The 25,629-nt window shown below is 36.6% G+C and overlaps 1 protein-coding gene across 3 annotated transcripts in view; it reads right to left on the bottom strand.

Annotated features, from left to right (window-relative positions):
* The window catches only part of LOC308702503 (NACHT, LRR and PYD domains-containing protein 12-like), a 28,660-nt gene extending 4,327 nt beyond the window's left edge, over nt 1-24,333 (bottom strand). Inside the window, exons 1-13 of one of the 3 annotated variants that reach the window (XM_081385405.1) lie at nt 24,251-24,333; nt 22,372-22,462; nt 21,686-21,793; nt 11,426-11,510; nt 10,964-11,159; nt 9,032-10,859; nt 7,996-8,166; nt 7,242-7,415; nt 6,883-7,053; nt 4,976-5,149; nt 3,086-3,259; nt 1,933-2,106; nt 1,409-1,582 (exon numbers count right to left, since the gene is read on the bottom strand). In XM_081385405.1, the coding sequence (XP_081241531.1) occupies nt 1,409-1,582; nt 1,933-2,106; nt 3,086-3,259; nt 4,976-5,149; nt 6,883-7,053; nt 7,242-7,415; nt 7,996-8,166; nt 9,032-10,859; nt 10,964-11,159; nt 11,426-11,510; nt 21,686-21,793; nt 22,372-22,430 (3,488 nt within the window). In that variant the 5' untranslated portion in view covers nt 22,431-22,462; nt 24,251-24,333. Of the gene's footprint in view, nt 1-1,408; nt 1,583-1,620; nt 2,107-3,085; nt 3,260-4,975; nt 5,150-6,882; nt 7,054-7,241; nt 7,416-7,995; nt 8,167-9,031; nt 10,860-10,963; nt 11,160-11,425; nt 11,511-21,685; nt 21,794-22,371; nt 22,483-24,250 lie in introns of those variants that run through there. The other 2 variants (XM_081385404.1, XR_014031611.1) reach the window with 2 other exon arrangements.
* Nucleotides 24,334-25,629: the final 1,296 nt, after the last annotated feature.

Here is a 25,629-nt window from a genome sequence, read left to right as displayed (position 1 = left end):
TTTTTAATTAATCAAGCTCAAAAAACATCTCGTTTGGATGTTGGGGGAATTGTGACGTCACATGGGCAAATACATTTGCATATGGCTGCCTCCAAAACAAGACATCGATATCACCGCATCATAGTCCTCGCTCACTGCCGTTCAGACATTTGCCTAATCTGGATGTAAGCACCATGGGAACACCATGGCAGAGATGACGGAGGGAGGAGCCAGCGAGGAGGTTATGGAGGAAGGAGCCAGAGAGAGACCCAGAGGTGAGCCATCCTGACGAAGGCCCATGGCGGAACCGATGGAGGGCGGAGCCAGGGTAGGTTTAGGAATCCAACTGGCAGTAGTGGAGCCAGGAGAGTTGAAGACCCAGGCCGAGCTGAGGAGATGAAGGGACCGGGCAACACTGTAGGACCAGGAGCCCAAGGCGGAGCTGCTGTCACAAGTGGCCCTGGTACAGCCAGGGTGCCAGAGGACAGAGGTGGGACTGAGGACCAGACAGAGCCGGAAGGAAGGAGAAGCCTGACGGAGCTAAAGGGGAGGAGGGACGAGGCACAGCCAAAGGCCCGGAAGTCCGTGTCATAGGCAGAGCGAGGACTGACCAATGCAGAACCTGGAGGGACCAAGGTAAGCCGTGGGAGCGAGGAGCCAAGGTGGAGCCAACTGTTCGACGGAATGAGGTAGAGTAACAGGCTCGGCAGCTTGAGGCTGAGTGGGACCATCAGTGACGAAGGAGACTTGAAAGTAGACAAAACCATCAGCAAAGAAGGAGACATGGAGCTGGGTGGAACCAGTGGTGACATGAGATTTTGGGACCGGGGATCGGGCACAGCTTACCCTCAGTGGCGGGAGCATGGGAGTAACTCCACTCTATGCCATCATACTCCACTAGAATGCCCTCTTTGACAGATGTTGTTGCTGGCTCACACACTTGGTCAGACTCTCTGTAGGGCTATGGTGGGATGAAAATGCCCTCAGTATTATTAAGCTCAGGCACTGTCTTCGTGGCAGTCTTCTGGACAGCTGGTAAGTCCATGTTTACTTTCGCTTTTCTTTTTTTTCCGATGCCGGGTTCTCTCAAGAGTTTTAGCGCGTGTAGTATAATTCACAAGGAAAGACATGTGACGCAAGCAAATAGATCCAAGGAGACTTTAATGAACACGAAGAAACTCAGAAAACATATTACACTTCCACATAAGCGTTAATGACATCAAACAAAGAACAGACAGAACTCAGGGCTTAAATACACAGGGATGGTAATTAACGAAAAAAGAACCAGGTGCGTAACTCAATTGGAAACCATGGAAAGAAACCAGGAATGGGAAATCAGGTGGAACAGGGAAAACCAAAATAAAACTAAATGAAACTAAACAACCTGTTTAAATAAAACAAATAATGAAAGACTGTGAATGTTACTGACCTCAATCTCTCCTGTTTACAATGTGAATCCTTTAGTATGTCACAAAAGTGCTTTGCTCCTGTGTTTTCTATTTTATTTCCACTGAGGTCCAGCTCTCTCAGGTTTGATGGGTTTGATTTCAGAGCTGAAGTGAGGATGAGACACTGTTTCTCTGTAATAATGCATTCACACAGACTGAAGACAAAAAGGACAATGGCTCAGATCCATGTTACGTACATGCAAGTTATCATGATTAAATGCCATACAGTACACTAATACAGCATCACACACCTGGAAACTTAATTATATGATAATAAACCAACAAAGAAGAATAACTAAGATTTAAGGATACTAGTTACAACCCATGTCAGAAGCCATCTTCACTCAAAAAAAGTTTGTGCACTATCAATGTATCTTCAGATGTTAAAATGCAAGAAAGTGCTGTGCTATAAATTATGCAACTTGGGCCTTGTTGTCTTAAAATATATAACTATACAGTGAACTTTAACCACACTATAACTGTTGTACAGTGTAATATTACTAACTCTAGTATTTCCAGCCTGCACTGTGAATTCATCAGTAGATCACATATGTTTTCAACTCCAGAGTCTCCAAGTTTATTCCCACTCAGGTTCAGTTCTCTCAGGTGTGATGGGTTTGATTTCAGAGCTGAAGTCAGAGCAGAACAACACTCATATGTCATATCACAGTATCTTAACCTACATTGGGAGAAATGAGACAAACACTTGATTATGTTTCATTCAAATATCATCTTTTTTGATGTACACTCCTGGGCAAAAACTATTAAGCCTCAAAATAGTTAAACACTAAGCTTTTAATGGCCTTAACCGCAAATTATTGGTCAGGAAATTAGCAAAATTTAAACAAATGTACTACTTAAATAAGCCATTGCTGTTTCAGAAAAAAACATCAAAGACAGAATGAAGTTTCTGGCAGAATATGGGAAGTTTGATAGAGTGGTTCAGCAGATTTCTGTGGATTTATGAATCGCAATAGAACACGAGTTGCACGGTGAGGCTCTAGAGTGGTGTCTTCAAAGATCTGGTGAGAAATATAATAAGAAAAGCAACAGTGAAGCAAGCAGGAAGATGTGTCATTGTGTGGAAAGCCTTATTAGTTGCTGGTATAGGTGAGCTTCTTCACTGTGAAAAGTCAATTCATGTGTTAGAGTACAGGAGAATATTACAGAATGACTTGCTTCCCACAACTGAAAAGTTTTCCAAAGTTGATTTTTTTCAACAAGACCCAAGTTCCTGCCCAAATAGCAAAGACAACCAAGAAGTGGTTTGAGAATAAGCCTATCAGGGTCATGTTTTGACTCGGTCAGAGTCCAGATTTAAACCCTATAGTGAACATTTGGTCTTAAATAAAATTCAAACCACCGGAGAGACATTTTTCAACTACTTATGAACTGTTTGGAGCCAACAACACTGAGTGGATCAACACTGACTCTTCTTCCTGTAAAAAGCTGTCTGCAAGTTGGCTTAAACAAAACCAAAGGGAAAGGCTATTCCAAGCTATGTTACTTTTTTACAGTATTTGCGTAATTTTTGCTAATTGCCTGACCAGTGATTTGAGATTAAAAAGGGTTAAGACAATTATAAGAACACTAAATATTTGTGCCATTTCTGGCTTTGCCCATTTTTTTGCCCAGGAATGTAGTTGAATGTTCCTCACCTCAATCTCTCCAGTTTACAGTGTGAATCCTTCAGTGCATCACATAAGTGCTTCACTCTTGTGTTTTTTAGTTCATTCCCACTGAGGTCCAGCTCTCTCAGGTGTGATGGGTTTAAACGCAGAGCTGAACTCAGGAGGTAACAGTGTTTCTCTTTAATACTGCATCCACACAAACTGAAGACAGAAAGAGAAAGGACAGTGGCTCAGATCTATGATGACCACCATACTGATGAGCTACAGGCATATATATAAGGGATAATGTACATCCAGCCAATTGTTATTGCAAAATAAACCCTGACAGGGTGATCAGGAGCCTGACACATTAAATATTTTTAAACTATTTATTTGATGTCACTTTTATTTATTGTAGCAGCAGATGCAAATCTCACACAATTTCTGCAGACCTGCATGTGTGACGAGTGTATGTTGTTACACTAGATTATTGACATAATTTAATCAAAAGCAGTATTATGTTTGGGGACTCTTATTTTGAAGACATTTATTTTGGAAGTTGCACAGTTGTCAATGGTCATGTGATCATAAACTTAATAATTTGCGTTGTTTTCAATTCTTCATACATGTTTATTTCTTATTTTGTTTGTATTGTTTTTGGTTTCATTATTGATAAATATTTCTGCATTAAATCAAGGAAGCACTATTACGTAAGCGACGTCATGCGTTAGGGTAATGCTGATGCAATTTGCGTGCGCGCTCTCTCTTTCGCTGGATCTCGTGGCGAGAGGTACGTTTTTATCTGCTCCTCAGACAAGTGTGTAAATGTGCTTTATTGAGTGTTGTATTGGGATTTTCTGTATATAATGAGTTTATTTGTTGCCTCTTCTGTACTGAGAGATCAACAATCTGGGTTATAAATGTTATAAGAGTATGTTTGATCGAAGTACGAATTTGATTAATGGCCGCTGTTACACGTGCGGTATGCTTGATATGCAGGATATGAGTTTAGAACGATATATTTTTTCGTTAAGACATTTACAGTTGAATTTAATGTGCGTTATACATTTGTAATTGTATAAAGTTGTATTTGTTTATTTTGAAGGATCCATGCAATGGTCAAATGTATTTTCTGTATATGAATTTACATTGAGATATCGTGTGTTGATTGACAGGCACGGCTAGACCTGAAATTGCCAATTACCTGTGATTAATTGTGATCGTGTCTGTTATTTCTTTTGACACAGGTATGTAGATGGATCATTTACTATTGTTATTTTTCTATACTTCTTATTTCTCTTTCTTTCATTATTATTGAGTTTTTCTATTATTCTATTATTTTCTATTATATTTCTATAATTGTTAAGTGCTCTCTCTTTCGCTGGATCTCGTGGCGAGAGGCACGGCTAGACCTGAAATTGCCAATTACCTGTGATTAATTGTGATCGTGTCTGTTATTTCTTTTGACACAGCCAAAGTGAAGCTGAGAGTAAAGCAAAACAAAATTACATCATTGTGTGGGATCTCTTTATTTAAAATCAAACACAACGCAGAAGAAAACCCACTACACATGTACTATTACAACATTGTATCAATTATTTTTAAATGAAACAATTAATTTCTAGTTAAAGACACTTCATATAATAAAGTGTGACCAATGAGGAAATATCAGAATGTGCAGTGCTATACATTAAAGGTATAGCGGAGGATTTTTTTACTTCCGGGTGGATAGTGTATACTATTGGTCCTCCTAATTGTCAATCATTCTGGTGAATCAATCAAACTTATTCAAAAAGTGGAGAGGGTGGGTCTTATCTAAAATCGGAAAGATCCTCCGCTATACCTTTAAGTATCTTGGGCCCTGTTGTATTTAAATAAATAACTAAACAGTAAACTTTAAATTGCAATGTAACTGTTGTACAGTATAATGTAACTAACTCTAGTTTCTCCAGATTGCATTGTGGGTTCATCAGTAGATCACAGATGTTTTTCAGTCCAGAGTCTCCTAGTTTATTCCCGCTCAGGTCCAGCTCTCTCAGGTGTGATGGGTTTGATTTCAGAGCTGAAGTCACAGCAGAACAACCTTCATCTGTCAAATCACAATATCTTAACCTACATTGGGAGAAATTAGTAAAACAAACTCTTCGTTCTGTTAAGTTATAGGATCTTCAAAACAAACATACAAACAGACATAAAACAAGATTATCTTTTTTTAAACCAGATAACAAAATACATCACTAATGTGAAGAATTTTCCACAAATTGAATGTGAACTCTTTACAACAGATTGAGTATAAAGGCTGCAAAATATTGAGCATAAAAGTCGTTCTTTGCTCAGGTGTCAAGTCAAGTCAAGTGTATTTGTATAGCGCTTTTCACAATACAGATTGTATCAAAGCAGCTTCACAGTATTAAATTAAACTAATACAACAAAGTTTGTTTCTAATGGAATTTATTGATTGATAAAATTAAAATTAAATATCCCCAAAATATCCCCAACTGAGCAAGCCAAAGGCAACAAAAAGAGGTGTGAAAAGAAGTTCAAAACAGCTGAGCGTAGGGTTGGGTATCGTTTGGGTTTTTTTCAATACCGGTGCCAAATCGATACTTTTAAAATGATACCGGTGCCTGAACCGATACTTAAAAAAAAAAGAGAGCCTCAAAACGATGGTGAATAAAGAACTTTTTTTTCTTTAAAAATATTTTTTTCTTGAGTAAATATTTAATATAAAATACATAACAAATTCACAATAAAACCTAAGCCACCTAACCCAAGTACAATAATTTAACACTAAATAACACTGCAGTAGCCTACTAATAACAGCAAAGTAGTCTGTATTCTTGGTATGCTACAAACCAGCTTTAAATTTCAGCAATTCTTTTCACATTTTTTGCCTTCTCTGGCCAAATACGACACCTCTCCAGACTTATTGCATGTCCTGCACAATGTGAGCGTTATTTTAGAACGTAAGAAGAACGCGGTCATGTTTACAACTGTGGCAATGAACGTTCATCAGGATCAACTGAATGCTGTATTTTCAAAAGTATGTGTGGTTCGCGGCTCTATTGTTGCAGTAAACTTGCACAAAGTTCTTGAATGAATAATATATCGGTCTGTTATTGTATCCTCGACTTTACATTTTCACAATAAACTGTTGTGTTATGTCAGTCAGTCCTTGGCTGATATTTTAATTCTTAAATGCATGTAAGTGAATGTTTTTTGTCATTTAAGAAACTTTTATAATGATCATGATTCATGTTAGTTGATCTATAACGCACAATGGGCGCTATTACGCACTGCAGCAAATGTGCGAATGCAGATTTGAATTTAGAAGTTGATAATCATGCAATCTGTACATTAAGCACACCAGTGTGAACGATCGTACGCTTCAAAGGGTTAACTAGCAATCACATGCGGTGATGATGTTTCTTACGTCCGGTTCGGAGAACCAGAGGGCAAATATTTCAACCGACAGCTGAGGCATTAAAGTGGCACCGAAATGAGGCACCGAAATCAGCGTTTTGATTCAGTCCGTTTACATACCGGTTACTTAGTTACCGGTTCCATATCGGTGCCCGGTTTCGGCACCCAAAACTCGGTTCATGGATATTTGTATAGCAGCGGTATACTGATGCAAATATTCAGATGCCTCCCACACCACTGGTTAGTTTAAGTATTCACTTTACATTAATAATAGGTTTTTCCGTGTCAATGTCTCTCTTGGTTTGCTCACTGGGATAAATGTGTTTACGTCTGTTGTTCTCAGCCACATTGTCATCAAGTGAAAACACAACCAATTTCCCTAAAATCTAAGAAAGTTCCGGGGAATGATGTGAAATACTCACGTCAGTGTGTTGAGTTTACAGTGTTTATCTTGCAGTAGAGCAGCGAGCTTCTTCATATTTGAGTCTCCTAGTTCACGTTCACTCAGATTCAGCTCTCTTAGGAGTAACGGGTTTTTACCCACAATTCCTCTAACATACTGACAGGCTTCATCTGCAGCAGGACCCAAAAACCTGCAGAAGGGAAGAAGAAGCAGGATTCGATTCAGTTCTCAAATAAACTTATTGTAATAAAGGGGAAATCAATTGTGAAATGGGTTATCTTGAATTTACTTTGATGTAACATTGTATTAGTGAAATAATGTTTCTATAAATAATTTGCCTGCATATCATTTATTTTGTATAATTACATCATGTCTCACCTCAGTGTCCTCAGTTGACAGTTTGGACCCTGCAGTAAATCATTGAGCTCCTTCACTCCTGATTGTCCAGGATCATTTCCTGTGAGATCCAGCTCTATCAGGTGTGAAGGGTTTGATCTCAGAGCTGAAGCCAGAGTTTTATAACCTTCTTCTCTGATACTGCAGTTTGAGAGTCTATAACAATGCAAATGTAACATTCAGCTGATTAGTTATTCTAGGAATCCCCTGAACATTGTAAATCCTTAAAGTGGATTGTATTTTATACCTTGTACAAATTAATTGAAAGTTATTTGCAAATCAAAACTGACAAATGAATAGGGAGGCAAAAAAAAAAAGAAAAAAAAAAAAGGCCAGAGAACTTTAATCTCTTTAACTTTTAACTCACCCAAGAATCTCCAGTTTACAGTCAATTTCAAGGTTAATCTTCGAAAACTATACAGGAGTGAAAGTCTTTGATCTAAATAAAATGTGCAAATCCTCAGTAGAGATCATGTTCCAGGGAGGTTGTGGTCTCTTGGATTTGGAACGACTAATTTGGAACGAAGTAATTGATAAACAGAATTTTTAATTTTGGGTGAAATGCCTTTAAGCATTTTTCATACTGCCCATATGAAGGAAAAATCAAAAATTCATAATTTGTCAATTGAATGTCCATTCAAAAAATGCAATCCCATATATAAATGTTCTAAATCATATCTAAAAGAAATCACACTTTCAGTTTTGCTTGAGCTCATTTTTTGTCTGTCACACTTACCTCAGTATCTCCAATTTACACTTTATATTCTTCAGTCCAGTGCAGAGCAGCTTCACTCCGGAATCCTGCAGATTATTATTGTTCATGTTCAGCTCTTTCAGATTGGTATCTGATCCGAGAACTGTAGCCAGAGCTGAACAGCTTTTGTCAGTTAAATTACAATCATTTAGTCTACAAAGAAAAAAAATTACATAACAGAATTATATTTAATATAATACATTTGCTAAATACAAATATTAAGTATAATTTCCACCTATTAAAAAACTAGTATAGATAAAACTTGATAGATAAAACAAAACAGAATGTTTGAATAAAAAATATTATGGTTCGTAGCATTAATAACAATAAGTTATACAGTTGTGGTCAGAATTATTAGCACCCTTGGTAAATATAAACAAAAAAAAGCCTGTAAAAATAAATATGCATTGTTAATCCTTTATTTTATAGACACACACACACACACACACATACACTATACTGTATATATATATATATATATATATATATATATATATATATATATATATATATATATATATATATATATATATATATGTATTTTTTGTAATTTATTTGAACAAAATATCAAAAGGATAATCAATGCATATTTATTTTTACAAGCTTCTTTGTTCATATTTACCAAGGGTGCTAATAATGACCAATATTGACTTGAAAGTGCTAGCTTTATTGTGACTTGAGGTGTAGAATCTGGGGGTTAATAATTTGAGCATTGAGGTTTCGTAAGAGTGTCCTCTATAGCAAAAGTTAAAGAGAACTGCATTACTGCAGTCAAAATGATTATGGACCAATGTGTTGTATAATAACGTGAGTCTTCTTTCTCTGTTAACTTAAGTGCATGTTTTGCTGAAGAACAGAATTTTCTAGATAATACATTAATATAAATACAATCAAATAAGCATTATACTTTAATAATAGTTGACTGATAAAAAGATAAAGAAACAAATTATCATTGATCCGTGTAGGTAAACATGTCTACCAGATGAGTGCAAAAACGTGACTTTATTAAATGACTTACAGAGCTCTTTTGGAGGTTTTGATGACTGCAGATAGTCTAATGAGAAACTCGTCTGATTTCTTGAATTTCTGAAGCTCAAACTCCTCGCGTTCTTCTTCTGATGTCAACAACACAAAGGCCAAAGCAGACCACTGGGCAGGTGAAAGATCACCAGATGAGAGACTTCCTTTGCTAAGGTGGGTCTGTATCTCTTTCACCAGACTTTGATCACTCAGTTCATTCAGACAGTAGAACAGATTGATGGATCTCTCTGGAGACAGATTATCTTCTAATTTCTGCTTGATGTACTGAACTATTTCTTTTTTGCTCTGGTCATTGTCTTCTTGCTGTGTCAACAGTCCTCGTAAGAGTCGCCGATTAGACTGGAGTGACAAACCGAGGAGGAAGCGAAGGAAAAGGTCCAGGTGTCCATTGTCACTCTCGAGCGCCTTGTCCACTGCAGTCTTGAGCAAATCAATCATGGCTTCATTTTTGTTTTCCTCTTCTGCAGACTCTTGATCAAACACACTTTTCTGGTTGATGTCTAGAAACAGATGTGCATAAAGGCCTGCAATAAACTCTTGAATGCTCAAGTGAACAAAGCAGTATGTGGTACCAACAGTGATCCCTGTTTCCTCCTTGAAGATCTCGGTACACATGCCTGAATACACTGATGCTTTATAGACATCAATACCACAGGCTTCCAGGTCTGTGTCATAGAAGATCAGGTTGTTTCTTTCCAGCTCTTGAAATGCCAGTTTCCCCAGTGAAAGGATGGCGTCTTTATCCCAGGAAACATCTGGTGTGTATTCTCCATCATACTTTCGTCTGCTCTGCTGGATCTGAAAGCGGAGAAAGTGTGTATACATTTGTGTCAGAGTCTTGGGAGTGTCTTCAGTATTTGATTCCTGCAGTGTTTTAGAGGAATCATCAGACTGATTGTTTTTTACATCATTTCTTTTTTCCTCCAAAATGTTCTGGAGAACAGTGGCAGAAATCCAGCAGAAGACTGGGATGTGGCACATGATAAAGAGACTCTTTGATTGTTTAACATGATCAAATATTTCACTGGCCAGATTCTTATCCTTGAATCTTCTTTTGAAGTACTCTTCCTTTTGTGCGTCATTGAATCCTCTTATCTCTGTCAGCAGGTCGATACAGTCAGGAGGAATCTTACTGGCAGCTGCTGGTCTGGTGGTGATCCAGATGAGAGCAGAAGGAAGCAGATTTCCCTTGATGAGGTTTGTCAGAAGAACATCCAGAGAGACTGGTGATGATACATCACGCCAAGTCTCATTGTCCTTAAAGTTTAGAGGAAGGCGACATTCATCCAATCCATCAAGGATGAACAGGACTTTGAATTGATTCCTTCTTGTAAGGTTCAGTCCTTTTGTCTCTGGGAAAAATGTAGATATAAGATCCATCAAACTTTGTGTTTCTTTCTCCTTTAAGTTCATCTCTCTGAATGGAAGAGGAAATAATAAGTTGATATCTTGATTTTCTTTTCCTTCGGCCCAATCCAGAACAAACTTTTGCACAGTGACAGATTTTCCAATGCCAGCAACTCCTTTTGTCAGTACAGTTCTGATCTCCTTGTCTTGTTCAGGTGCTTCAAACAAATTTTTGCATTCAATCGGGATCTCTTGTGGTTCATGACGCCTGGAAAAGGACTCAATCTGTCTGACCTCATGTTCAGTATTGACCTGTTCACTACAACCCTGAGTGATATAGAGATCTGTGTAGATGTTATTCAGAAGTGTGGAGTCACCAGGCTTTGCAATTCCTTCAAACACACATTGATACTTCTTCTTTAGGCTACATTTCAGTGGATGAATGAAGGCCAGCTCATCTGAACACCGGGATAAAATACAGATATTTTTATCCTAATTTTCTCTCAATTATAAGTGACACAATTATAAGTGATAATCTGACAGATGGTCATGAGTCTCTTACCTTCTAGAGTATCAGCAGCTTCATCTTGCTTCATCTCTCTCAGGTAGTGTAGCACGAGATCAAGAGCTGCTTCTTTAATACTGCATCGGTTCTCATTAAACTCCTTCACAAAGCATTGTGTGTTCTCCTTTTGTAATATTTTCTTGAACTTTACAAGCTCATTCTTCAGAAACTTGATTATTTTGCTCTCAAGATCCTACAAACAAAGCAAGAAAAAATATATACAGAACAACAAAATGTAACCAAATCGTCCACCAATATTTGGTCAAAACTATTTATTTAGTAACTAACAATTAGACAAAAATATTAATTAGCTTTCATTTTTGACAAATACAAAATGTCATCCCTATTTTTTGGCTAAGGAATTAGAAAATAAATTGTATTGAGTATTTTTGAGAGGGTACTTTGTTCAATAACGTTTGTTATGTTAAAAATATAAAACAAAGGAACGTGTTTTCCTACCTGGAAGATCCACAGGAGATCACCTTTGACATCCTTGTTGTTCCTCTGAGTCTGGAAATCTGAATCTAATGACCCATACTGAATGCTATTAATAAATAAAATAAAAATATATAAAATAAAATACAATACTGAATTTTCAGGCAAAATATAAGAGAAATCACATAATAACCAAGAGAAAAAGAAAGCATCAGCTCTTTAAGTTATTGTTAAAGGGTAGCATCTGGGTACCTAATTTTTGCTTCAGAAGGCCTTTATTAATCCCCCTGGAGCCATGTGGAGTTCTTTTATGATGGATGGATGCACATAACTTGAGGGTGATAAATCAAGGGGTAATTATCATTTTAAAGTGAACTACTCCTTTAAGTTCAATTTTAAGCATTTTTTTTTTTTTTCATTTTGAGCTTTATTTTATGAACCGATTAAATTGTTATTTTTTTATTCACATATAAACATCGATCAACGGACATATATAGAGCACATAAAATACAGTCAACTGCAGCTCAGCCTTACATGCTTAACGCACAAGAACAAACCTCACTGGTCCTCCTCACACATAAAGAACACATGTTTGAACCTCCGTTTACCATATTTGATGTGCCCTATGTATGTGCATTGATTAATGTTTATATGTCAATAAAATCCTAAATTAAATCTGTTCATCACATAAAGCAATCGTGTTTCTTCAGAAGACTTTGATTAAACCGCTCAAAATGTTTTAATGTACTTTAAAACTTCAAGGTTTTGGTTGCATGGACATTCAATGGAAGGACAGAAATTATGAGAGACTTAAAAAATATCTTTCTTTGTGTTCCGAAGATTTTGAATGACGAATGATGACAATTTTCACTTTTGGCTGAGCTATACTTTTAAATAAAAACTAGGTCTTATTGTAATATTTTCTGTCCTATGAGCAAAGAACACCAGGCCAAGTGTTTAAAGCAGCACTCAGTAGCTTCGGGATTTCGTCGCTGTATTCTCGCTTTTTGCTCGCAGGTTTCTCTCTAGAGCTCCCCCCACAGCTTCGGAATAGATATTTGACAACACTGTTGTAAAAACTCGTTGGCGATTCTCAGACAGCAGAGGCTAGTAGATCAACGACATCAAAGCAGATGGGACATTCTTTAAAACGTCTTCTTCCTTCGGGTTCGGACAGCGTGAGGGAGCGCAATAATGACAGTATTTGAGCAGATTTCTTTTGGCCGTAAAGCAATTGTTTACATCGCGAGACCTGATATCACGCGATACTTCCTGCCGCGGCGGCCGGCGGCCCGCCGTCTCAAAGTTGCAAGTGCGAATTTTCCGCTCACGGGCACCAGGGGGGTGCGAAACGACCACCATTCAACCCGAAATAAGTAATATAACCATTCCAATGACTCCGAAGCTGTTCAGTTAAGGTAAAAAAGTTACTTAGTTCACCTTTAATAGTAAATACTGTATTGACCACAGGTATTTTAACCTGTTGTGCAGCAGTTCAGGACACCAGAATGAAATGGGTAATATAAAAACTCACTTCAAAAATATAACTCACTCCCCAAAAACACAAATTCATGCTTTTAGCATTACCTTCACAAAAGTAATGTGGGGTGGTGTGGCGCAATGGATAAGACACATGCCTTTGGTGTGAGAGACCCGGGTTCGAATCCACCAATGTGTCCCTGAGCAAGACACTTAACCCCTAGTTCAGGGGTGGGCAAACTATGGCCCGCGGGCCACATACGGCCCGTTAGGCTGTTTAACCCTTGTGCATCAATTTAAAAAAGTTACTCATAGGTCCAAAGAGGACAAAAATGTCCATGTCAAAAAACGGTCATAAAAAGTTGAAGCTTGGGAGCACAGACTTAACTTTGGTATCATTTTAAAGAATACCCTTGCCAGATTATTGCTGATGTTACATTTTTTTTATAAGTAAATCCAAAAAAAAGTTATATAGGTTTAAGTTTATGAAAATTATTTATGAATATTATTTTATATAAAATATATATTTTATGAAACAAGTTGAACTCTAAAACGGCTAGAAAATCAAAGCCATAAATCTAAATAAGTTGTGTTCCAAATTTGAGGTTGATATCTCAAAAAATGAGCTTTCAGTAAGATTTTGTTTGGGCGCAGTACCAAACTGTCCCCATTGGATCCCAGCAAAACTCCTCTGGTCACACAGTGATTGGCTTTGTTATTTGCAGTTGAGTTTTTCTCTCTCAATACTACAAACACACACATGCACACAAACACCTTTTTTTTTTATAACACACATACCAACCACACTCTGACATCCATACCAACACACCCACACAATTATCATTGCATAATTTATCCAACTGGCTCTATAATAGCTCAAAATTCATGCAGTTAACAGTAACAAAAAAACAAAAACTTACTCATAGGTCCAAAAGGGACAAAAATGTCCAAGTCAAAAAACTCTCATAAAAATGTTATGCTTGGGAGCAAATACTTAAGTTTGGTCTCATTTTAAAGAAGACCCTTGGCAGATTGTTGTTGAAGTGAAAAAAGTGAAAAACGTGCAACCAATTTTTTTTTATAGAAGTTTAAGTTTATGAAAAATATTTATGAACATTATAATCAATATTTTATATAAAATATATATAAGTATTTTGTGTAACTAGTGCAACATTTTTTTTTTCAAATGAAATGGGGGTGAAATAGTAAAATTACAATAAAAATAGACACCTGTGCCAAAATTAATGCAGTTAACATAAAAAAATAAAAAAAACTTACTCATAGGTCCAAAAGGGACAAAAATGTCCAAGTCAAAAAACTCTCATAAAAATGTTATGCTTGGGAGCAAATACTTAAGTTTGGTCTCATTTTAAAGAAGACCCTTGGCAGATTGTTGTTGAAGTGAAAAAATTGAAAAAAAGTGCAACCAAAAAAATGTTATAGAAGTTTAAGTTTATGAAAAATATTTATGAACATTATAATCAATATTTTATATAAAATATATATTTTATGAAACATTTGGAACTCTAAAACTGATATAAATTCAAAGCCATAAATCTAAACAGGTTGTGTTCCGAATTTGAGGATGATATCTCAAAAAATGAGCTTTCAGTAAGATTTTGTTTGGGCGCAGTACCAGACTTTCCCCATTGGATGCCAGCAAAACTCCACTGGTGAACACAGTGATTGAATTTTCGATTTGCAGTTGAGTTTTTCTCTCTCAAATATTACAAGCACACACATGCACACAAACACATTTTTTTTATAACACACATACCAACCACACTTAGACATCCATACCAACAAACCCACACAATTATCGTTGCATAATTTATCCAATTGGCTCTATAATATGCCGAAGCAGAAAACAGGAATAAAGCGAGTATTTGCTTTATAGGCCTAACCTGAAAAAATGGCACCATCTGATAAAAAATGGTAAAAATGTCAATTTTGAAGCCTTGCCAACAGAATGAAAGCCTATTAAAAAAGATTGCATCATTTTATAGTTAAACGGCACAGGGATTAAAAAACGCAGTTTTAATGGGTTTCAATGGGGACATTTTTGTCCTTAAGGTCCTAAGAGGAAGTATTTTGTGTAACTAGTGCAAAATAGATTTTTTAAAGAAAATGATGATGAAATAGTAAAATTCCAATAAAAATACACACCCGTGCCAAATTTTATGCAGTTAGCATTAACACAGGCAAAGTGATCAAAAAAACAAAACTGAAAAAGCCAAAAATGTCCTCAAGGATGCACAAGGGTTAATCCGGCCCGTCGAGTATTTAAAAAATTGTCTAAAAATCGCATTCATTTAACTTAGCCTTTTTCTTGCAATACGTTGCGATATATATATATATATATATATATATATATATATATATATATATATATTGCGTTGCATATATTTGACAATCGGAATATCAGATATTTCATGCCATAGCTAACAAATGTAAAAAAGGAAAAATGACATAAAAGCAAATCATCATTCATTCAGCGCTGTTGTGGCTGCGGTGTGTCACGTAACAAGCTAGACGCGTCATCATGGAAACCAAACAGACAGCAACTTAAGCGCATAGACTTGGTGCACGTTAATGTTTATTTCTTTTTTTGAAAACTCACAGAGAAAAAAATGTTTGGTAACCGCTTGCACACATGTTTAGTTTTTCCTTTGATTTGTCTGCTATTTAGTTTTGCTACTCTGGATTTGTGGATGTATCCTCCTTTATCGCCCGGCTTTCGACTAACGTTACGCTCCCCTGTCTGCCATGTACAGAACCCGGTTTTGTTTATTAAATGTTCTGATCTGCCTTTGCTTTTTATGTTTTATTTTATTATACTTAAAATAAATTTGTATATTCGTTTATTTCGTTTTTTTCCACAAATGTATGACTTTTGGAAGTGCAAACTGATTGCCGTGCAGTTTTAATAAAGTTGAATTAACGTAACCTTCTGTCATTTTTACTCTTCTAAGTGTACACTTAGGTGTTTTGTTTCTAATTTACGGTTAGGCCCATTAAATAATAATAAGGATAAACAATATTTAAAAAGTATAGGCTATAATTATCAAACATCTGACTAATTAAAAATTAACCTCAAAACATAACATGCTAAATGGGGGATATCTAGCATAAAAAAATGTATTGTCAGAATGTCGTCTCTCAGTTGTTGAATTTCGCGCAGACGTTGACACAACGTAAATGTGTTTTCTCAGCCCGATCTCATGAAAGTGCGAATACGACGAATTGTATTTGTAGTTCTTATGAAACGCAGTTTTCGCGTGCATGATAGGCACTTAAAGGGATAGTTCGCCCCAAAAAATAAAATTCGGTCATCATTTACTCACCCTCAAGTTGTTTCAAACCTGTATGAATTTCTTTTTTCTGCTGAACACAAAAGAATATATTTTGAAAAATGTCGGTAACCAAACAGTTGATGGACCCCATTGACTTCCATAGTATTTTTTTTTTCCTACAATGGAAGTCAATGGGGTCCATCAACTGTTTGGTTACCGACATTTTTCAAAATATATTCTTTTGTGTTCAGCAGAAAAAAGAAATTCATACAGGTTTGAAACAACTTGAGGGTGAGTAAATGATGACAGAATTTTCATTTTTGGCCGAACTATCCCTTTAATGGCGTGTAATAGGCACGCACTCAGCACCCCTAATCCTAACCAAGGGGTTTACAGTGCGCAGCATATGCACGCAAAAAAATAATAATTTGGCGTATAAATGGCACAAGAAATAAAATTCGTGGTATAGATACGCACTTTCATGAGATCGTGTTTCATAATCTGCTACTGGGCCGGCCCTCTGTCAAATTTTAAAACCCAGTGTGGCCCTTGAGCCAAAAAGTTTGCCCACCCCTGCCCTAGTTGCTCCAGGGGCATGCGACCTCTGACATATATAGCAATTGTAAGTCGCTTTGGATAAAAGCGTCAGCTAAATAAATAAGTGTAAGTGTAATCCATCCGGCTCCAGGGGGATAAACAAAGAGGGGGGGTCAGTGCCCCCGTGTCAACTAGCTTGGCCCCCCCTCTGGCCCCCCTAAATTTGGAATCGTAAAATCACACCAAACAACTGCGCATTTATTCAGTTGCGGCGCCTTCATCTAGGCTACATTGCAGCACGACGTATATTCACATCAAATGTTAACGCAGAGGAACGGGACACTGCAGTTCACAAAAGTTCATTAGCCGCGTTTCCACTGTCGGGCCAGGGCCGGGCCGTGCTAGTGCGTGCCAGGGCCAGTCATGTTTCCACTGTCACTTCCGGGGCTTACTCGGGGCCAACGGCCAGGATTTCTGGCCCGTCGAATACCAGGGGCCAAAGCGGGCCAGCTCGGGCTAGAGGAGTGGTTACCAACAGAGGAGGAGTTTACCGTTGGGAGACGGCAGCGCCGGATGATTCTGTCAGCATTTAAGACTTAAAAATAAAATAATTTAAATCGCGTTCATGTTTGAATGCCTTCTGTTTGTGATGCAAAAGACTATGCGCGCTAGCCGTTACCATAGTAAACATAGTAAACGCTTGAAGATACGCATAGTAAAAAAAAAAAACATAGCGAACACTTGAAGAAATCAGACCAATCTTAAAGGCTATCACAGTCATGTTTTTATTTTATCTGTCAGTAGCCTACGTCTCGTCTCTTTAAATCGGACTATCAAAAAATAAAGTAACTTTTTTTTTCGGGAGCTTCCTCTGTTTCTCTGACTGAAAATATCTGTATGGGAGTCGAGAGAGTGCTAAAGCTCCTCAGGTCGTATGGCATATATTTGTAGAAATTATCATTTTTTCTAAATGTGATGTAAATATGTCCTGTAACTAAGTTACCAGATAAAGAAACAGACGCGACTGAAAAAAGTAAGTGTGTCCTCTTTCTTTTGTGAAATAGACCTAACGGTAATTTATTTCTGAGTGACTAATGTGCAATTTTTACATAAATTAATTCATTATGATCAATGTATCACTTTTTATTGTAAACCTGTGGTAAAACATCGATGCTTGGGTTTTAAATATTCAAGTAGCTGCTAAACAAACAAAAAAAAAAAGCTAGCAAACGGCCGCTTTTATCGTGTTTGTTTTCAACGCTGTTTCCAGTGATTTCTGATTAGTTTTCTGATAAAACTTCCATTTGTTGGTGAAATGATGGGTTAGTGTGACGTTGTCCCAGAGAGGCGTGTTACGGGCGTGTTTTAGTGAAGCGCTGTGGAGCTTCTGGCCCGACAGTGGAAACGCATGCCCGGTGCTATTAACCCGAGGCTATTAGCCCGGCACGGCCCGTTTAAAGCCCTGGGGCCTCATTTATAAAACTGTGCGTAGGAACCTTACTAAAAGTGTACGTACGCACAAAAGCCAAAAATGGCGTACGCAAAAAAATATTCAGACTTATAAAACCGTGCGTACGCCAGAACCTGCGCAGAATTCACTTTATAAATCCCAGTCAGCGGAAGATTGTGCGTACATGCGTCTCCACCCGAAATAACCATATATGGAGCTTACAACGCCTAGTTTTACTATGCAGATCCTCATCTACATATCATTTGCATATGATTATTCATCCACGTGATAACTTAAACGTTATCACGTGGATGAATAATCATATGCAAATGATATTAAACGGTACAAGAAACATTACATTAATACAAATCAAGTAGTTATCCTTGCCTTGTTTTTGAATAGCCTACATAAATCAAATAGTGTAAAATACATTTCAGAGAAAGTTTTTCTCAATCTTTTCCACTTGCCGAATTGTATTTTTAATTGATTTATATTTTTTAATGGAAACAGATAGGCCTTGGGCATTATTTGCACGAAACTATTTTCTCAGACAATCTGGTATTATCATGATAAGCAATTATCTCTGTGGTTAAAACATTAAAACGCAGCACGCCACAGGAAAAGTGTTCAAAAACAATCGCATCCACAACAAATATTTCTATTGATTGAATTGAATATAAAAAAATGTTGTAACTTTTCAGTATGATTTCATGTTTAAGTGTTTAACTCCATAATTTGAATGGCATATTTAATCTAAATGTTTATATCAGAAGTAAAACATAGTTTAAATCATTATTTTATTTATTTAAACTGCGTCAGTTTCACTAAACGGCCCAACGCGCTCGCTGGCGCGGACATAAGAAGGAATGGATATTTGCTTCAAGTCTTGAAGCAAATATCCATTCCTTCTTATGTCCAGGCTTGGTGAGGGAAATTATATTTGTATTATCTTTCTGTATTATGTTTAATTTTAATTCTAAATTCTAAAAGTGACCAAAAAGACATTTAACTCCAACTCACCATGTCGCCAAACTGCTCCGTCTCCAAAATGTGCGTACGCATGGGTCAGAGTTTGCGTGTAGGTGCGCATATTTTCACGTCAAGTTTTTCTTCATAAATCCCACCTTTTGCGCAGGAACTGGCGTACGCATGTTTTCAGCCCCGTTTTGTGCGTACGCAAGCTTTATAAATGAGGCCCCTGGCCCGGCCCTGGCCCGACAGTGGAAACCCGGCTATTATTTGCATGTGCTTTAAAGCCTTGCCGGTTAAACATGTCATTCGCTGCTGATGCGCTGTTCAAACATGCGCTTTACTGAGCGCGTACACTCCACGCGCACATGCACTAAAAGCCTGTTACTGGACTAAGTTATCTTTTGAGTCTTATATTGCGCTAATACTGTCAAATACAGACATTGTTTACATAAACAAAGTTGGTTATGTCTAAAGTGAAAGCAAACAGAGAAAATTAATTAAAATCTGCTTGTCATATGCGTGTATATTAGACGCGTTGCGTGCAGTTCTTAAAGAGACAGTAGCCCTAATAATAAACATGCTGCCGCTTGTCCTTAATTACTTTCTCATACTGTTAAATACACCTATAGCTGAAAAAATAAAGCAGTTTATTTCATTTGTATATTAAGTTGTGTATGTGTAATATGTATCTCTGTTCTTAATTTTTAATAACAAAGAAAATAATGACAAGGATTTTTATCTTCGCCACTTTGGCCTAAATGTCTGCCATTCTTTTTTATTTTAGATTTTGTTACCTATATTTTGTTATAAGGCTTTGTTTTTAAAATAGGGACATTAGTTTGGCTGTAATGCTCAGTCACTTGCAAAATAGTAAACATGAAAAAAGAATCGTGATAAAATCGTGATTTTCCTGAAAAAAAAAATCGTGATATGATATTATTGCCATATCGCAATAATATGTGGTGTAAAAAAAGTGCCTAGATGTTCTTAGATGCTAAAAATGTGTTATTATTGATCATTATATCACACTACAATTAAACATAATGAAACATTCATTTGAACTGAAATTATTTTATTAGCTTAGCTAATATAATTTATTATCTTTTTCTAGAGATTGCAGTCATACATGACATGGTGAAAAATGACTTGAAATAATACTGAAAGTAGGTTAAGATGAATGTTAAAGGTGTGCCCCCTAAAAGCACAAGTGGCCCCTGCCTCCCCCCCCCCCCCCAGTTAATGTGGTCTAGAACCGCCACTGACTTGGCTTCATACCCCATAGCTTCACATTATAACCACTGAAAGATCTAAGACATTTTCTAAAATAACTGAAAACGTGTTCGTCTGAAAAAAGATTGACATATGGATCTCGAACGGCTTGAGGGTGAGTAAATCATGGGTTTAATATCATTTTTGGCCGAACTATCCCTTTAAGACACTTGACTGTTCAACCTCGTTGTCTTCTTCTTTTGTATCACAGTATAATTGAGCCAGTCCTTTTTTTTCATATGCTAACAGTTACCAACAAGAACAAATTCTTAAAGATAACTTATTTAGCAAGTACAATTATTGGTATCCCTAGCCCTAATTTTTCGGATAGTGTCTCTACATTGACGTTGTGAAAGGCACAAAACAATGTAAACGACCCAGACCACCCACTCTATAAATATTTAATCCCCCTGCCTTCTGGCCATAGGTATAGGTTACCGATGTGTAGAAAGGCAAGGTATAGTAAGAGTTTTGTTCTATACGAGCTCTAAATTCAAAGGAAATCGGCTATTGATACGTCACTTATGCTCTCTTTGTTGTTGTTTTTTTGTGATATCAGCGACTATTTTTGATTGTATTGTGGTATGTTGATAATTTAACGTTATGTGTGTTTGTGTTATGTACGCATCTACAGTGGAAACAAATTTCCGCTCGAGGACAAATTAAAATATCTACATCTATATATCTAAATAGTTTCAGTGTTTAGATCTTTTCTGCTGATGCTCCCTTTAGGTTTTTCAATCACTGCTCTTTGCATATCCTCTTTGTGAGAATAAGTACAGTTAAACATCTTATTAAAACTCTAAAATGAATACTCTGATAAATATTTGAACTTTAATGTTTAATGATAAATGTTCAATGTTCTATGTGTGAACAAAAATAAGAAACACATTTAAGCCATTTTAAGCGTACATTTGGTAAACATATCTTTCACTAATGACACAAAGAGAAGAGAGAAAAAAACACTTTACTAAAGGAGATTCTTCAGTCTCATTTGAAGAGCTTCGGTGTAACTGAATGCAGTTTATAGCCATACATTTGTCCTTCTCATGGCAATAAACAGTTTTATGTTTGATTGCCTGGTGTCTTTCCATGGTGAATGTATGCCCCCTAGTGACTACCTGTGTAATAGTGTTAATGGAAAGAAGCTCTAAAGTTCATTAGAGAGAAGCAGCTTCCCAGAAAATCTTGTTCTGAGATTAATTGTTTTACTCAGTCAAGTTCTATCACATACACCACAGTGGAGAAATTAGCTAATGCAGGGCTATATGAAGAATGACATACCTTTCGGTAGATGATGGTGTTTTCTCACTGAAGTTTGGTGGAAAACCTTGTTTTGAACGGTCACTCTTCACAGACACAGAGCTGGACACATGTGAGCCTGATATTTCACTAATGACACAAAGAGCAAAACACTTTACTACAGTAGATATTTAAGTCTCATTTGAAGACATTTAGTGTGGAAAATTGTGGTCAAATCCAAAAGACACTAACAGGCAATTTTTGCACAACACTTTGCACCTTGCACAAATCATATCTTGTTACTTTTTGTTCTGCCACAATATAAATGGGCCCTTTGTCATCTGTGCAAGTAGAACAAGGACAAAAGGCACAGTTATTTCCTGCATTCCTCTATTTATTTAACTCTAGTTTTTCCTGCCTACATTATTTCCGAGCGTAGGCTATATCTTTGCCTTCCCTTAACTCTTCTAAACTTAATTCATCTAAACTGAGTTTTAAGGTTTTTTGAGTTATAATCTCCCACATCACATACTTCAGTCTCACATGAAGAGATTTATCATCCAGATGGATATCATAGAATAAAAGTATGACCTAATATAATAAATACTCATAAAACTAAGTGTGTACTTGAACTGTGTGCAGTAAATGAAAGGCTGAGAAAAAGAGAAAAACCTCAGTACATTATTTAGTTATTAACTTGGACATTGTCTATAAAAGTGCAGTCTTACCTCTGTTTCTCTGAGAGACTCATCTCAGATGGAGAGTCTTGTCCTCGTTCCTCTGACATTACTGCAGCAGAGCAATGTCAGAAGAGATGACCTGGAGATCACAGTATGTTACTAAGATAAACTGAGATATGTTACAGTTATTCAAAAAGAAAAATGACCAATGTTGTGAAGGGAGTGGATTGGAATCCACTGCTGCTTCAATGTATATGTAATGAGTGACTATAATCAAGGTATTAATCAATACTTTTCCTTCTAAATATCAAATGAGTTGAATGACTTCTTTTTAGATTTTACTTTGTTATAGAAGTTACCAGTGTGATTACTGAAATGTTCTTTTCATGTATTCATTAATGTCTGTATTTGATATTTGAATGCAGTAACATTGCTTGCCTATTTATCCCAGCTTCCAGAAATTAAATAGGGACTGGTTTTGTGTTTGAGAAAGGTCTTCAACATGTTAAAACACATAGGGGTCAGTTAAAGCCTATAGTTTCCATTTAGGATAAAGTGTCCTATCCTGAGAGAAAGAACTTGTTATCTTGATGTTTTGAGACGGGACTCCTGTTTATAGTTAGAGCCTGGCCAAATCCAACCTTGGAAAAGATGTGTGCCGGGTGTGTGTGTTAGTCTTCTTGCTTACAGGTTAAGGAACCACTGGCATTGTTGGAGATTGACTGAGTTGTTGTTGGAGACATGCTGGCACCCAGCAACCCAAATCTGTGACCTGGAAGGTCATGACGTGCCTAACTTCAGGGTCTGAGTGTCAGCGACATAATCTATGGAGATATGCTTCTGTCTATCTGTATATGTGTGGAAAATTACTATGTTTATGAATTTCTTAGCCAATCAGAAACATTCAACCTGTAAGCAATGACGTAGCTTAGACCTTGGAAATGGTATAACTGCTGTGATCTTTGTAACTGTAAGGGGGGCGGCCTACGAACTCCTGTGTGAGTCTTGAAGCTGACTTCTGCTGATGAAACTGCAAACTATATTCAGTAAAACTTTTCTTCAATTTTTTTTATAATTCTGACTCCGGGTCTTCTTTTCAAACATCTGGTCCATGGGTCCTAAACTGTTAACCCCTAACAGTTGAGTTAGCCGAATATATTGTATCACAGTTTTTCTTTCATCTCCTCACAACACATGACTCTAGCCATAAGTACATTGCAATGGAGGAAATAAATATTATAAACACTACCTGTAGCCTAGCCTATGTGTTAGCCTATATTGTATCAGTTTACATGATTTTCACTATATGTGCTCAACCTTTAATTAACTGGACAAATTATAGTTACTTTCATGTGTCATTTTTTTTTCTTTGCTTCAAGTTCACAATCTATTCTATTATTTTTGAATGACCTTAAAATAATTGTTTATTGTGAATTATTATGGACATAGGCTATTCCTATAGAATATATAATTAATTAGCCTACTATATTTGTGAGCCAAATATTTTATTTAGCCCACAGCTTTATTTTGTTTCACGTTTCGTTGACAAAAACTAAATGCATCATTCACCGTAAACGCTGGTGGTTAGCCTAAGTTACCTGTCTGTCTAGCCTAAATCTAGCCTAACGGTCTGATTTCAAGATACTTTTGATTTCGCATAATCACAAAATAACAGCCTAAGATGAAAAACAGAAATTTGAGGAAAGAAAAACATTTAGAAACGTGTTATTCATTTTCAGGAGCCTAACGCTTTTCAACAAGCTTCATGTCTGTGGCCGTTTAAAAGTTCGAACCCACTCTTCTGAACAAGAATAAAAATAGGCGTAGGCTACTCTAACTTCGAATTTAAATCACGATAGATCACATTCATACTGTTTCACCAAAGAACTGTAATCTGTAAACTGTATGAGAAAGTATTAAAACTTACGTCCAGTCTTGCGCACTGATAAGAGAAATTCGATGTATTTGAAACACTGCGTGTCTTTTCTGTTTGTCACGTGGTACGATTCCAAAACAAGAAGCACAGTCTGCCCTCTGATGGAGGTTTGCTGTGAAATATTTAATTATTTTCTATAAAGTTAAAGTTATAATCATTTTTATTGTTAGTAAAAAATCAAGATGGACATTTACTGGACTGAAGCGACTTGGGTTTACCTGATGGTTAGGCTATCAATATCATGTGTATTTTTCTAATAATGCTTTTTGTATTAGTAGCCATTTTAAAGGGTAGTTCACAGAACAATGAAAATTCTGTCATCATTTACTCACCCTTAATTGTTCCAAACTTGTATGAATTTCTTTGTTGGCAACCAAACAGTTGATGGGCCCCATTGTGGAAAAAAACTGTGGTGTGATCTGGTATTACTCTCACTTTCCTGATTAACCCCTAGTATCAATGTGTCTAGGTGGTCTTTTGCTGTCAGGTCAGAATAGGTATTATTCCCTCACTTGCTTGTTATAATTTATACCAGTAAATCTAGGTGTAGTCCCTACACTCCCAGGAAACAATAATAACCATTACTTACACGTACAAGACATATGAATGACATTCATGCTTACCTTCCAGCAGAATCGCTCTTAGAACCCTTGTTTTCTTTGGTTATAAAAGGATTAATTAATTGCTCTGTATTTTGCTATTAGAACTGTTTATAATAGCTGAAGTAAGACTTAACAGTGATTGTATTTAGAAATAAAAAAATATTTATACAAAAGATAAAAACACTGGTTACACAAAGATTAAAACTCGTAGCAAATCAAAAGAAAATGTTACAGGATATAAAACTTCAGCTTATTCAATCTCAACAGGGCAGTCCTGTATGAGTGAATATTACAAAGGCTAATTACCTTGTAAGCAGTTCAAGCAATTGGAGTAAATATGAACTTGTTCTCATCCGAGGTTTTTCAAGTTACAGTAATACAGCAGAGCAGTTTAGACCAAAAGAAATTTAGCTAGGATTAAGCTAGAAGAGATTTGATTTCTCTCTGCAATCGACATCAAAATAAAAAATGCAGTCATACAGAACTGGGTTACATTGTTCCAATGCAGTTTCTTGTTTTTTTTTTTTTTTTTCATGACTGAGCATGGGATTTTTTTGACTCCCATGACTGAGCCTTGCAACATTAAAGGGATAGTTCACCCAAAAATGAAAATTCGGTGATCATTTACTCTCCCTAAAGTTGTTCCAAACCTGTATGACTTTCTTTCTTCTGCTATACACACAAAAAAAAATTATTTTAAAGAAGGTTGGTAATTAAACAGTTGCTGGTCCCCATTGACTTCCATAGTATTTTTTTTTCCTACTATGG

This window comes from Scardinius erythrophthalmus (assembly GCF_964197995.2).
Source record: "Scardinius erythrophthalmus genome assembly, chromosome: 14".
Taxonomy (NCBI): domain Eukaryota; kingdom Metazoa; phylum Chordata; class Actinopteri; order Cypriniformes; family Leuciscidae; genus Scardinius; species Scardinius erythrophthalmus.
Note: the sequence above shows the minus strand (reverse complement) of the source record. Positions and strands in the feature narration are given on the sequence as shown.